At 43.0% G+C, this 15,574-nt stretch overlaps 1 protein-coding gene across 1 annotated transcript in view; it reads left to right on the top strand.

Annotated features, from left to right (window-relative positions):
* Positions 1–15,574, top strand: part of LOC131954800 (uncharacterized) — a 153,155-nt gene that overhangs the window by 132,610 nt on the left and 4,971 nt on the right. The window contains exon 6 of the mRNA XM_059318588.1: positions 11,512–11,652. Within this exon, the coding sequence (XP_059174571.1) occupies positions 11,512–11,652 (141 nt within the window). The remainder of the gene's footprint in view (positions 1–11,511; positions 11,653–15,574) is intronic.

A 15,574-nucleotide genomic window follows, 5' to 3' on the forward strand; every position in this document is an offset into this window, starting at 1 on the left:
CATTTTGTCGTCTGCACGTTTTGTCGTCTGCAAGTTTTCTGTTGGTGTGGGCGTTATGAACGGGATCTGCTGTAGTCAATGTGTCCTACTTGACTAGTTCTATTGTAAACTTTTTTATTGTCGGTGGCTGCATGTTTTCATCCATCCCCAGAGAACACTTTTCTGTCTACAAGAGGTACTTCCGGTTTAAGGAACTAACTCTTTCGTAAAAGGTTCCAGCTAAACTGTCAAGTCATACTAAACGTAGAGATGGATGTCGTTTTAGTTTTTGTTTATAAATACAACAACCAACTTTAGCTGCAACAAAATGGCGCGGGGGTGAGCGCTTTAGCGCGTGCATCAACTGGTGAAGTCGGACGGTGTTGTGATAAATTGGTGAGTAGATCAACGTGCTCATCAATGGTGACGTCAGCTCGTCAAAGGTGACGTCATACCGTCAATCGTGACATCATACCGTCAATGGTGACGTCATCCCGTCAATGGTGACGTCTGCTGTCAACATGTTTTACAACTGTGGAGCAACATCTAACACGTTACGAAACTAATCACAAACTAATTACGAGCAACACTCATTAACTCAAAAAATGAATCAATATGCACCTGTAATTTGAAAAAAAAAAATCAATTTTATCGAGAAATTAATTCATCGATTATATGGACGCCATCAATTACTTTTGATGTTTTTATCTGTTTTTGTCGACCCCCCCCCCCTCGATGTATTGTATGGTGACGTCATACTGATTTACGACATCTAATCAACCTTTCTTATCTCTATGATCTCAAAGCTCAAGCTTGATTATGCCACGCCCACGCCTCATTAACCCGATAAGACAAATGTTCAATTATTCATGAACATTTGAAACCAAAACCTAATTCATGAACCAAAACCCAATTCATGAACATTTTTAACCAAAACCTAAACGAACGTATAGTTGAGCTGGTTTGCTTTAGACCTGCATCAGATGCGAACCTCAGCGGTTTTTGGACGCAAAATCTTTATCGCTTACATGAAAACTTCGGGGGGGGGGGGGGGGGGGGTTGAGTGTAATATAACTAAGTAATTTTAGTCGGATTAAATTATCGCGCATCTTAAAGCTTAATTCAACTTTTATTAAAGTTTAGTGGTGTCTGTTAACTATTGTTTATGGATATATCTTAACTTTAATTAACAGCAAACCCAATCAGGAAGTAGAAAGCAATCAAGCTAATGAGATGTTTTAAAAGTTTTTGTTGAGCTGTCGCGCGTTGACTGACATGACTGACATCACTCACTGACATGACTCACTGACATAGGTGTCTGTGCGTGACATCTGTGTTTTGCCAGTCTGACATATTTTTATATCCACGAATGATCTTGTTCACTACCTGTCTGTGTGTCTGTCTGTGTGTCTGTCTGTGTGTCTGTCTGTGTGTCTGTCTGTATGTGTGTCTGTCTGTGTGTCTGTCTGTGTGTCTGTCTGTATGTGTGTCTGTCTGTGTGTCTGTCTGTGTGTCTGTCTGTATGTGTATCTGTCTGTGTGTCTGTCTGTGTGTCTGTGTGTTTGTTTGTAGGTGTCTGTCTGTATGTGTGTGCGTGTGTATGTGTGTGCGTGTGTATGTGTGTGTGTATGTGTGTGTGCATGCTACATGCATAAAAACGTGAGCACTTGCCAGCTGCTCACCGCAACAGTTGCCAGATAAACTTTCACGACCTGACGCCACGTGCAGATTTTTTACATGTTAAATATGACACCCCAGATACGGGAATAAGGGTTAAGGATTAGGATTAGGATTAGGATTACGGCCTATCTGTTTAAATATGTAATGTAATGCGTTAGATTACGTAACTTTAGGGGGTGGATACAAATTGTAACGGAGAAGGGGACAATTATTGATTATTTAAATCTGCATAATTAGTCACTTTAGACGCCGTCCTACTTGTTCTCCACCATATACCCACCCCAACACTACCACCCACCCCAATACTTCCCCTAACACTACCCCCTCCAACCCCCCTCCCCTTACATTTCCACCAGGAAAGAGTAAGCCAAGATGTGGACCTATTCAGATGAACTCTACCCCACCTGCATCATTGACCAACACGTCTGTGTTGACAGTTAAAATTTAAATCCAAACATCAGCTTCAGGCTGCCCGTTCGTTACGTACGACCTAATTAGCTGTCAATCAACTAAGATAATTACCTTCATTTTAGTTCCTGGGTCTAGTTCAGCGGTGAGAGATTACACGCCGTAGAGTTTATTTTTTTTAAACGTCACCTTTTTATACCTGGCTCTACACGGTGCCAGTCTTTCATTTAATGACTTAATTAGGGGCCAGTTAAAAACTTAATTAATTTTTCCCAATCAGCCCTGTGTTCCAGCAGTTAGTTCTATTGATGACAAAAATGGACAAAGGGAAACTACCGCTGGTGTCCTTGTTACCTCCCCTAGGCGCCAATTATACGGGCGTTTCAACCACCGGCTTGTGGTTTTGGAGGGTGAGGGCCGGTGTGAGGGTATATGTGGGGGAGTGTGGGGAGGCGGAGAAGTGCTAAAAATACAACCAGATGTTTTTTAACATCAAAGTGGGGAGAGGTGGTGGGGATCCGTTAATATCTTGCATTCGCCAGGTTTCAAGATCAAATGACATAATTATTTGTTGATGATTAAAACATTTTCAATGTGTGTGGTCGTGTTGGTTTCCTGAGTCACACACACACATACATACACATACATAAACATACATACATACACACACAGAGAAACCCTTTGTGGTGTAGAATTTGACCCATGTCACTTTGTAAAGGACAAGATGAATGTGAAGACTCCGTCAGTATGTGAAGACCCCGTCAGTATGTGAAGACCCCTTCATTATGTGGACCCCTTCATTATGTGAAGACCCTCTCATTATGTGAAGACCCCCTCATTATGTGAAGACCCCCTCATTATGTGAAGACCCCTTCATTATGTGAAGACCCCTTCATTATGTGAAGACCCCCTCATTATGTGAAGACCCCCACATTATGTGAAGACCCCCATCCTATGCAGTAAATGCGAGAAAATGAAAGCATTCAGCTAAAGCCTTTAAGTAGAGGCTTACATCCGGTCTATGTGTGTTTAGAGACTGCGGCACCATCGACTATTTTGTTACTGTCTAACAAGTTTTTGACCCAGCTAACAAGTTTTGTGGCTCACTAGCTGGTTTGTGTTATGAGGGGTGGGGGGGGGGGGGCTGGCCATTGGCTACATCAGACACCTTTATCTTGCAAGTTTGGGGCTGCCGACGTGTGGATGACGTCATGGACTATCCTAAAGCTAGATATACGTCATAGATACGTCATTTCCTCTACTTTAATTTCTGTTTTATTGCTTCAGCTGTCTGTTGTTTTGTTTTGAACGTTTGGAGTTTTCGATTTGTTGAAATATTAACACGTAATGAACTAGTTAGCCAGGTATTTACGGGGGTCAGGTATTTTGGACCGAATGAGCTAAGGTTAAGCTCAGCGTGGGTCGCCATTAAAAAGTAGCTTCTGCTCCAAATATCGTTTTTGCACGCAATCGCTAATCATCCTTACTACGCATGCGTACTCATGGGAACTGCAACACGCATGCGTACTTATTAACACAATAGCTTGCACTGGGCTGTGTGTGTGTGTGTGTTTGTTGGGGGGGGGGTGAAGATATTTTATTTTTAGAATTCTGCCCCATACCGTCTAGTTTAGACCAAGATTTGAACCCTGCCCCACCCCGTCTAGTATAGACCAACCCTGCCCCACACCGTCTTGTGTAGACCAGGATTTGAACCCTGCCCCACACCGTCTTGTGTAGACCAGGATTTGAACCCTGCCCCACACCGTCTTGTGTAGACCAGGATTTGAACCCTGCCCCACCCCGTCTAGTGTAGACCAAGATTTGAACCTTGCCCCACACCGTCTTGTGTAGACCAGGATTTGAACCCTGCCCCACCCCGTCTAGTGTAGACCAAGATTTGAACCCTGCCCCATACCATCTTGTGTAGACTAAGATTTGAACCCTGCCCTTTACCGTCTTGTGTAGACCAGGATTTGAACCCTGCCCCACCCCGTCTAGTGTAGACCAGGATTTGAACCCTGCCCCATACCGTCTTGTGTAGACCAGGATTTGAACCCTGCCCCACCCCGTCTAGTGTAGACCAGGATTTGAACCCTGCCCCATACCGTCTTGTGTAGACCAAGATTTGAACCCTGCCCTATCATTAGATACACTGATTGAACTTTCTGTCCTAACTGGTGTGGTAGTTTTGTTTGTATTCTTGTATTTATGTTGGCAATGTATAGTTTCCTGTGTTTGTAAGCCCCCCCCCCCCCTACTCCTACCCCCCCCCCCCCCTAACTCATCCGTTATTTATCGCCTTATGTCTAGACCGACATGACAGTCTCGCCCTGTGTTTGGTGCTGCCATCCCCTGGGCATGCGCAGTTGTTAGTTTTTGTCCCCTTGCCCCGGCAGGGGAAGATAATTTGGTCAGATGAGTCGAGAAAACGCGGGCTTCTGTCTTTAGTCCACTTGATCATTCATGACGTCACTTCCTATTTTCTGCCGCACAGATCCACGTGACAGAGGGGTCGAAACCGGAAATGACCTAATGAGCCTATTTTTCACGTCTGATGGTCTGTCCCCTCCCCGGGCAAAGTCCGGCCAGACGGGATGAAATTAAACGTGGAGAAATAATTAGCTGGGGGGGGGGGGGGGGGTGACCAATGTGACGTTATAAAGGAGGGGGGGACCAATGTGACGCTATGAAGGAACCAAGGCTATTGAAGTAACAAAATGGATGTCGGCCATATTGTTTTAGTTTAACCAATCAGCATCGAGCTAGACCAAACCTCGTTGTTCGTCGTGTCAACATGGTTCTGTGTAGATTATCGCAAACATTTTTGATTAAAATAAATTACTTAAAATTCTGGGCCATTGACCCTTCGCTTTTTAAAAACGTTATTTCAATAATCAATTATTATTTTTTGTTAATAACATTTTTTTTCCAGATAATAATTTTTTAAACTAGTAAACAGAATTCTGTTCAGTGATTGATTATTTAAAACTAATATTTCATTTTTTCATGATGCGTAGTTGAGCTCATTTAGCTCAAAATTGATTTTTAGTTTAAGAAGAATTACAAATTTGGAAAAAATTAAAGATTACGTTTTCTTAAAAAAGAAAAAGAAACCTCGTCTGTCTTCCCCCCCCCCCCCTTCCCATCTGCCCCCCCCCCCCATCTGCCCCCCCCCCCCCTCCCCATCAGTCCAACTGTAAAATCTAGAAAAAACAAACATTTGAAGTGACGGATCTGGTGATTAGAACTTAATTCTCGACCTGGACCGTTTCATCGTCTGATCATGACGCTATCATTGATTTATTCCCGCCCAAACTTTCCCGGCAGACTCCACGCTAGCGGCCTTTGGGTGGATCTAACCGGGTTAGGGTTTAGCAGCGCTGGGGGTTAGGGTTTAGCGGCGCTGGGGGTTAGGGTTTAGCGGCGCTGGGGGTTAGGGTTTAGCGGCGCTGGGGGTTAGGGTTTAGCGGCGCTGGGGGTTAGGGTTTAGCGGCGCTGGGGGTTAGGGTTTAGCGGCGCTGGGGGTTAGGTTTTAGCGGCGCTGGGGGTTAGGGTTTAGCGGCGCTGGGGGCTCAGGGTTAGGGTTTAGCGGCGCTGGGGGTTAGGGTTTAGCGGCGCTGGGGGTTAGGGTTTAGCGGCGCTGGGGGTTAGGGTTTAGCGGCGCTGGGGGTTAGGGTTTAGCGGCGCTGGGGGTTAGGGTTAGGGTTTAGCGGCGCTGGGGGTTAGGGTTAGGGTTTAGCGGCGCTGGGGGCTCAGGGTTAGTGTTTAGCGGGCTGGGGGGTTAGGGTTTAGCGGGCTGGGGGCTTAGGGTTAGGGTTAGGGTTTAGCGGGCTGGGGGGTTAGGGTTAGGGTTTAGCGGCGCTGGGGACTCAGAACTTTGTATTTATGTGACAGACCTGTTTGGTATGGCGAACACCGGGGGGGGGGGGGGATCATGTCTGGATCTGGATGACCTTGAGAAAGAAATGGATTAGCTTAGCGCCATAATCCAGAGATTAGGAAGTGGGATGTAGCTGTCGATGTCAGATATTGGTAGACATCAAGGTCATGTTTGCGTGTCAAGGTCAGTCTGGCTAAAGTCTGGAACTTGTCCATAGATGGAATGTCAATGTACGGGCGGGTTGTGTTCAACATAACAAAAACTTTACTCACGATCTCGTGTTTGTTTTATTAATTCAAGATCTCGTATAATGTAATTAGCAGCCTATATGCTCAAACTATAACTTGCGACGTCAGCTTCTTTAACTTCCGCGCAATATTTTTCATTTTAAACTTGAAAACGTAATGTGAAAATAAACGATAGCTTGTATTGAACTTTTTATTCCTTTTTTACTTTCTCGTATATAGAGGAAGCATTGTAATATTGGAAAAAAAACTTGAATACCGTTACAGCTAGGTTAATGAAATTGTTTATATAATTATTATATCACATTTGTATCAACTTTTCAGCGATTTCATGTAACCGGAAGTGGAACTTATTCTGCTTTTAGTTTTTTTACAAAAGCCTATAACTTAAGTACTGTTTCAATCGAATTTCACATGTAAGTAAAAGATCTAATTCTCTGCATTCTGACAAATTTTGAGTAATTTCCGTTGACCGGAAGTAGTAATTTACTGAAAAAAAAACGCAGTGGAATTTATAAAGTACTAATAATATTATAATACTATTATGCACATATTGTTTGGCGTTCTTTTGGTGCGCAATTCTTTTTTCTACGAGATTCTTTTCTATTTTTAAAAGTTTAAGTATATAAAATGGATTAAAAATCATGTCTATATTCCAAGTTTCCATCCCCCGTAGTGTTATATAAGAATATTCGAGAAAGGTTAGGGGAGATTACTCCCGGTTTATTGTTTGTTATATTTCTGGGTTAAAATATTTTTTAAAAATTTAAACCTGTTTTGTTACTGAAATTTTGTTTGATATTTGTTGTGTCAGCTAGAATAACCTAATCTCAGGCTTAACTAGATTTGTGTTCAATGGAAAATAAATGTTTGTTTCAATAGTAAGGTGTGTCTGTTCAGATGTGTGTGTGTCAGTACTCACACGTGTGTGCATCTAGGCAGGTGTGTATAGCCACTCAAATACAGGTAGCCACACAAACACATAGGCAGCCACACAAACACAGGTAGCCACACAAACACATAGGCAACCACACAAACACATAGGTAGCCACACAAACACAGGTAGCCACACAAACACAGGTAGCCACACAAACACATAGGCAACCACACAAACACATAGGTAGCCACACAAACACAGGTAGCCACACAAACACATAGGCAACCACACAAACACATAGGTAGCCACACAAACACAGGTAGCCACACAAACACATAGGCAACCACACAAACACATAGGTAGCCACACAAACACAGGTAGCCACACAAACACAGGTAGCCACAAACACACAGGTAGCCATATACACAGGTAGCCACACAAACACACAAACACATAGGTAGCCACAAACACACAGGTAGCCATATACACAGGTAGCCACACTAACACAGTTAGCCACAAACACACAGGTAGCCATATACACAGGTAGCCACACTAACACAGGTAGCCACAAACTTCAATACATCTTTATATCTACTAGTAGCCGTACAACAGTACACCCATGTATCGATACTAGACAGACACCAGTACACCCATGTATCGATACCAGACACCAGTACACCCATGTATCGATACTAGACAGACACCAGTACACCCATGTATCGATACTAGACAGACACCAGTACACCCATGTATCGATACTAGACACCAGTACACCCATGTATCGATACCAGACACCAGTACACCCATGTATCGATACCAGACACCAGTACACCCATGTATCGATACCAGACACCAGTACACCCATGTATCGATACTAGACAGACACCAGTACACCCATGTATCGATACTAGACACCAGTACACCCATGTATCGATACCAGACACCAGTACACCCATGTATCGATACCAGACACCAGTACACCCATGTATCGATACCAGACACCAGTACACCCATGTATCGATACCAGACACCAGTACACCCATGTATCGATACCAGACACCAGTACACCCATGTATCGATACCAGACACCAGTACACCCATGTATCGATACTAGACACCAGTACACCCATGTATCGATACCAGACAGACACCAGTACACCCTTGTATCGATACTAGACAGACACCAGTACACCCTTGTATCGATACCAGACACCAGTACACCCAGTATTGATATTAGTCACCAGTACACCCATGTATCGTCTGCTAGCCACCCACCAAAGAAAGTGCGAGACTACTGGTACCACATAATTCAGACCGTCAAAACTGCTTCGCTCTAAATCCCACTAACGGGTATTCCCGGTTCAAATCTAGCATGTGTATATTTTTATGAATGGGTGTGTGTCGTGGGGTGGGGTGGGGTGGGAGGTGTGTGTGTAGGTGACGTTTCTGTTGGCTTCTCTCGGCCTGGGTTTAGTTAACACCTCAACCTGTGTGGAATAAAGTGTGTTTTGTTCAGTCTCCTGCGGATACCGTCTGATTTCTGCGGGTTCTCTGGGCACCAACACCTGGGCACCAACACCTGGGCACCACGGCCTCCCCCTTACCTGTGTGCCGTCCTCACGCATTAATTGAGCTGTTGTGAAATTAGGCTCCATTGTGTCAGGTAAGGGCGGTGTTTTAATTGCTAATCCAGCTGTCGTGTTGGGGGGATTAGGGGAGATCCAGGCCTGGGGTATGCCAACAATATCACAGGCTAACGTGCCTGCTGGGGTTTATTGCGATCACGTGATCAATAAAAATGTGCAAGTACCTGACGGATGGCTCTACCTGACGGTGGGGGGGGGGGGGGGGTCGGCATGTCTAGGTAGAGAGATGTTTATTTGTTATGTGGTTTCGTTGTGGTTTGTGAAAAAACACATTTTTAAACTGCTCGATCTCTGTGCTCGTATTTTATGTGGTGTGTGGCTGTTGTCTTTTATGTGGTGTGTGGCTGTTGTCGTTTATGTGGTGTGTGGCTGTTGTCTTTTATGTGGTGTGTGGCTGTTGTCTTGTGTGTGGTGTGCAGTTTTTGAATCTGCCTCACCAAACATTACCTCACATACCTCAGCTTAGCTACAACACATAACCTTACCTAATATTACTTTACCTCACCTCAATAAATCTCACCTCAACAAATCTCACCTCACCTTATCTCCTCCCACGAGAGAGTTCAAGTATTTTTACAATCCCGGAAGTCTCCTCTATAACAAGTGCTTGATACTAGAAAATCTTATCACCCCTCACCACACACATACACACACACTACACACCACACACATACACACACCACACACATATACACACACCACACACACACACACACCAACATCAACAACATACTATCTAAATTATCCATATCAATATTTAAGGCATACATCTAAAATATTCCAATCAACATTCAGTCAATGTTTGCAATTGTCACTTTGTAAAATCCCCTCTACAACAACAGCCGCTATCCTTACACGTGTGCTTGTGTTAGGGGACAATAAAATCACACAGCTAGCTAACGACGTAGTCAGCCCACCTCGCTAGCTAACGACGTAGTCAGCCCACCTCGCTAGCTAACGACGTAGTCAGCCCACCTCGCTAGCTAACGACGTAGTCAGCCCACCTCGCTAGCTAACGACGTAGTCAGCCTACCTCGCTAGCTAACGACGTAGTCAGCCTACCTCGCTAGCTAACGACGTAGTCAGCCTACATCGCTAGCTAACGACGTAGTCAGCCTACCTCGCTAGCTAACGACGTAGTCAGCCCACTTGACTAGCTAATGACGTAGTCAGCCTACCTCGCTAGCTAACGACGTAGTCAGCCCACTTGACTAGCTAACGACGTAGTCAGCCTACCTCGCTAGCTAACGACGTAGTCAGCCTACATCGCTAGCTAACGACGTAGTCAGCCCATTTGTCTAGCTAACGACGTAGTCAGCCTACCTCGCTATCTAACGACGTAGTCAGCCTACCAAAAAAAAGTTTTCATAAAATTTCAATCAAATGTGATTTCTTTGTGTGAAGGGAGTTGAGAGGGGGGGGGGGGAGATAAAAGTATTTTATAAAAACAAAGTTGCGAATGAAAACAATAAAATTTAAGCCGTGAATTTCATGCGATCGCAAAATGGTTTTATCTTGATGTGTATTTTTTTCTGCGCTTTTATCCGAAGGCTCCAATTGCTATCAAAATGCCCAACCCCCAACTAATGTCTGTTACAGATTAAAATAAACAGCTATCTGCAACACAATACAACAACATGCAACACACAAAATAACAACATGCAACACACAAAATAACAACATGCAACACACAATACAACTACAACATCTTTGCTCCACCATCTGCAAGATGTACGTCGATTTTGTCACAACTTAGCTCGTGTACATTCACTCAAAACTTAGCTGTTGTAATTTACTCTAACGTCAACACATCCAAGTTTCAACGAATAACTTTGACACTTGCATGTGTCAGTAGCTTTTAAGTTTCTCTAATTAAAACTCGAATAGCTCTTTTGATTCGTGTGTACCAATTGATGGTAATCAGGCGAACGATTGGTATTGTTGAAGTGAGAAGTTATCGCCCTTGTTTTACTTTGATCTTCTGCTTGCCTCCCTTGTGGGACGGACATTGAAGCGTTAATGAAAGGGGACGTAACCGCTTTCATGAAATGTTAATGGGAGGCGCACCCGCTTTCATGAAATGTGTATGACTAATTACAAGAATGTGAAATATGGAGAATATGGAACAACTTGTATCTATTAAAGAAGGCAATTCAACAGCATTCATGCCGTGTAAAGATTATTACATTTAGATATTTATGTTGTAGTTCATTTACCACACGATGTGATTGCTAATTAATTGCCTTCAACACGTTCTTTCAACAATCGTTACACCGCCATCTTGTAAGTTATGTGTTCATTATAAATGATGAACGAAATAGTTCCTTATGGGTAATGTCTTGTGTGTGCGTGTGTGTGTGTGTGTACCTGGTAGTGTGTATGTGTGTACACGTGTCAAGGACAACGTTTATCGCAATGTCGAGCTACGTAAGGCTCTATGATATTGTTTAGGATTAGGATAAGGATTAAGATAAGGATTAAGATAAGGATTTAGATTTCCGATGTGTTTCACAGCTCCGGTATATCTTGTTTTATGGCGATAGATTAAACATTAACCTAACATAGAATATTTTTATTGTTTGTAATTGTGGATTATTATGCATCTACTTTAGGTATATATATATATATATATATATATATATATATATATATATATATATATATATGCGTGTATATATATAAAGTACACGTGTGTTTTAAATATATGTATAGCAATTCTTTAGACAAAACTTAATGTGCCAAAGTGCTCTAATTTTATACCACCAAATGTATTGAGTGCTATTTTTATTGCAGGGGAATGGCACTTGTCAAAGGGAAGAAACTCGTGAAAGGAAGGGAGACAATACAAAGAATGCTAAGCAAGGATTAATATCGCCACAAACAAGGAGAGAAGTCGAGAATTTAAATTCGGCCGAACGGGACACTATGACCAAGGTAGGCTCCACGGTATCGCTTGTGTGAAGTTGTTGTTCAGCCAAGCAGAAATGGAAACGTGTTTTTGATCAATTAAATGGCAGACGACTCGTGACACTTGAAAAGGTAGATTGTCTCCCCTAGTTTGCAACCAGTTATGGCCCTTGTTGGGAGAGTTTTTTCTGGCATTTCTGTCGTTTATTCTCCGTGTTTTAGTATCGACAGTCACCAAAATAGATCGGGTGTTTTTTTTTATGGGACACATCACGGCAATATCGTAGCAATTTATGTGTATGTTTGTTTTGTATGTTGGCCGTCTTTGTGCAGTGTGTCCTCTATGTTGAGTGATTGTATGTTTATGTGTGTATATTCGTATCCAATGTATATGTTACTGTCAATGTATGTGTTACTTTAGAATGTATGGTGTCAAGATTATGTGTTTGTTTCTATAGTCGCGTCACTGTCTAAATTAGGGATACGTTTCTAGAAGTTTCTGTTTGTTATTATTGTGTGACGTCCAATGTTTGTTCAGTGGTTTGTGAAATAAGGTCTTCTAAACTACAGGTGATTGAATGTGAAATAGTGTCTTCTAAACTAGAGGTGATTGAATGTGAAATAAGGTCTTCTAAACTAGAGGTGATTGAATGTGAAATAAGGTCTTCTAAACTAGAGGTGAATGAATTTGAAATGGGTCTTTAAATCCCGGAATGTGAAGTGCCGTAGAGCGGGGTCAATCAACCAATCAAATGACACAGGACAACACAAGACGTTAAACAAAATCGGAACCATGAACGAACATCTGTTCTATACAAAGTATCATTTGCTGTATAGAACTTGTACTCGTCATAGTTGTATTGAACTAAGATTCGAGTGTTGAGGTACTGAACGAACGTAAATTGAAGGGTTTGGTGTTTGTACAATTGGTGTAACGCAAAAGAATGCACCAACAATTTGCACCAACGTGCACCAACAACTTGCACCTATGTTACAGTCGTCAAGGATTCTCAAAACTAAACACCCCCCCCCCCCACTCACCCTATCATCAACCATTAATCAGTATCTCACTGGTGGGATTATTTAGACTATTTCATATGTTCGGTTTGTCTAGGATTGTGTCGACAATTTCATATGTTTTGTTTGTCTAGGATTATTTAGACTATCCTAATATATAAAAGGCCATGTGCGCTCTTCTCTCTGTCCGCAAAATATTTTCGCCGGACATCACGTCAGAATCGGCAGCGATATATGGATACCTTTATACGGACTTTTGTTGAAAAAAAATATGTTAGATGTTTTAAATGTATAACCACAATTTTATTTAAAGAAGAAAAATAAAAAATAAAGGCGTATTCGAATGTAGAGAAACAGTAATATTTATGCAACCGGAAAAGTGTATAAACTTGGGACAAGAACGCATTTAACAATGACGTCGCTTATTGTTTACACTAAAAAAAGAGCACGAAACTGATGACGTCATCTTCCGAGTTTAGAATAAAAAGAAATGAACTATTTCATTCAAATATGGTTTAGAGCTATGTAGACCTACGCTATGAAATGTATACAATACGATTTTCTCGGCCTAAACTTAAAAAATTTATTTTATCTATTTGGATTCTAGATCTAGAGATTCTAGATCAATATAGATCTAGAGATTCTAGATCTAGATCTAGATGATCTATAAAGCTAAGTTGTCGGGTGCCCGATAGGGCACTTCCCGGCGCCGTAGGCGCTTCAAATTTGGCAGGATCTTGCCTTGGGGCGACAGAACACGGGGGCCGGTCAAAACTGACCTCGACTGACCGGCGCCTTATATGGGCGAATTAATTAAGCATTCAAATTCTCAATGTTTTCGAAAGCCTAAGCGAAGCTGGGCAGCATGCCTAGTTTCATATGTTTGGTTTGTCTAGGATTGTGTCGACAAACATTTCATATCTATCTATCTATATATATAATTCTCCTCTTCGAGCCGTTAGAAAACAAGCTGCAAACGCTCTCCCTACCTCCCCACCCCTACATGGTTTTAGTGTGCTGTGTTCACTCTAAATGTTTACAAGCAGAGCCAACGATTTTAAACGTAGGGGGGGGGGGAGGGGGGGGGGGGGGTTATGGTCCTTAACGAGCTACTTATAGTGTTTTAAAGAAATATTTTCAGTGTCAGCGTTGGTACTGTCGAATTCACAAACTATGAATTATTGAAAATTAGAAACAACTAAATAGCGGCGTATGTTATGCCGCGGGCCGGCTCGTGTTTAATAATTCTGATCCAGATCTCACCCCCCACCCTACCCCCCCCCCCCCCTCCCGACTCCATGGGTTGACATTTTGACGTATTACCGTCACGAGAGGGGGGGGGGGGTAGGGAGATTACTTACGACTGGTGTATCCAATCGTGTCTGTGTGAAAACAGTTCTAGCAGTAAAGAATTTGTCACTGAGACAGATCTATTGACCCGTGCTTCAGGGACCGTGCCAAGGGGGTGGGGGGGGGAGAGAAAGTATTTGTAGGGTGGGGGGTGGGGGCTACGTCTAGCTCAGTCTATTGTCAGCGGTGCCGTGTATCGAGTTTTGATCACCGACGTATGAATGATTGCCGTCGTACGGCGCTAATGCTGGCATCACGCCAAGTCTTCAGTGATTGAATGTTGTTTCATTCAAGATCTGTTTAGATCTTCAGTGATTAAATGTTGTTTCATTCAAGATCTGTTTAGATCTTCAGTGATTAAATGTTGTTTCATTCAAGATCTGTTTAGATTTATTGTTCAGTTCTTTAGTGATTAAATGTTGACAAAAATAATGGACGATCTGAGAACACAAAATTTGACCATCTGACCAAAACAACGGAGTCTGTTAATAATCTCCTACCTCATGTTGTAGTTAGTCTGTTGACCGTCCGCTGAAAGTAAATACCAGTTAAATAAGTGTTCAAATGTAATCATGGTGTGTAAAACGGTGTAAAAATTGTTGCTTTACATCGTAGGAGCTTGAGGTATTTCACGAACCACCCCCATGCCAATCACGTGACGAACCACCCCCATGCCAATCACGTGACGAACCACCCCCATGCCAATCACGTGACGAACCACTCCCATGCCAATCACGTGACGAACCACCCCCCCCCCCCATGCCAGTCTCACCTAAAGACACCTCAATAATATCATCAGCACACCTGCTATATATAGACGACCACCTGTAGCTTGCTGTCCCCCCCCCCCCCCCACACCCTTATAAATCTTGTTGACAAATGGCCCAATTCCACGTCCAGTTCTGGCGTTCTTAAGTATCATCTACTTGAAGTAGATCTACTTGAAGCAGCTCTAGCCCTGCGTCTATTCTCAACTTGTGACTACTGGCTTGGGCCATGAAAAAAATATTTCCAGCCATTTGTGGGGATAAAGTCTGAAGAGTGTTGTTAAATCGGTTCTAGAGGGCAAATCTACGCTGGCTGTTGATAAACATTGTCATCGTCGATTGTTTTCATCTGTCGCCTAGGATTTATGGGGTGGGGTGGGGGGGGGGCATGTAGCAGGTGTCAATCTACTCAAGGGTGGGCAATGTGGTCGGGGTCGAGCTATTTGAGGGGTATGCGCTTAAAGTCTTTGATTTATTGGGGTGCCGGGGGTCGTTGCTTAAATAAATGTCTAGAGTTGGTATGTCAGTCGGGGGAGGGGGGGTGTGGGGTCTGCATGTAAACACCACGTGACATCTTGGTGTCCTGTGATGACAACATCACCACAGCATGATTAGAACAACTTGTTACTTGACATCTGGATGTGTAAGTTATGGGATATTTTAAAACCATCTGAACGTCTCTGGCTGTGACTTCGCTAAAGCACGTCTTTAGTTTTCGGGTTTTTTCTGGGGACCTAACTACGGGATACCCACGTAAATGTGGGGTACCCACGTAACTATGGGATACCCACGTATATGTGGGGTACCCACGTAAC

Source organism: Physella acuta, unplaced genomic scaffold (genome assembly GCF_028476545.2).
Source record: "Physella acuta isolate Inbredline_101_S28 unplaced genomic scaffold, ASM2847654v3 ptg001030l, whole genome shotgun sequence".
NCBI lineage: Eukaryota > Metazoa > Mollusca > Gastropoda > Physidae > Physella > Physella acuta.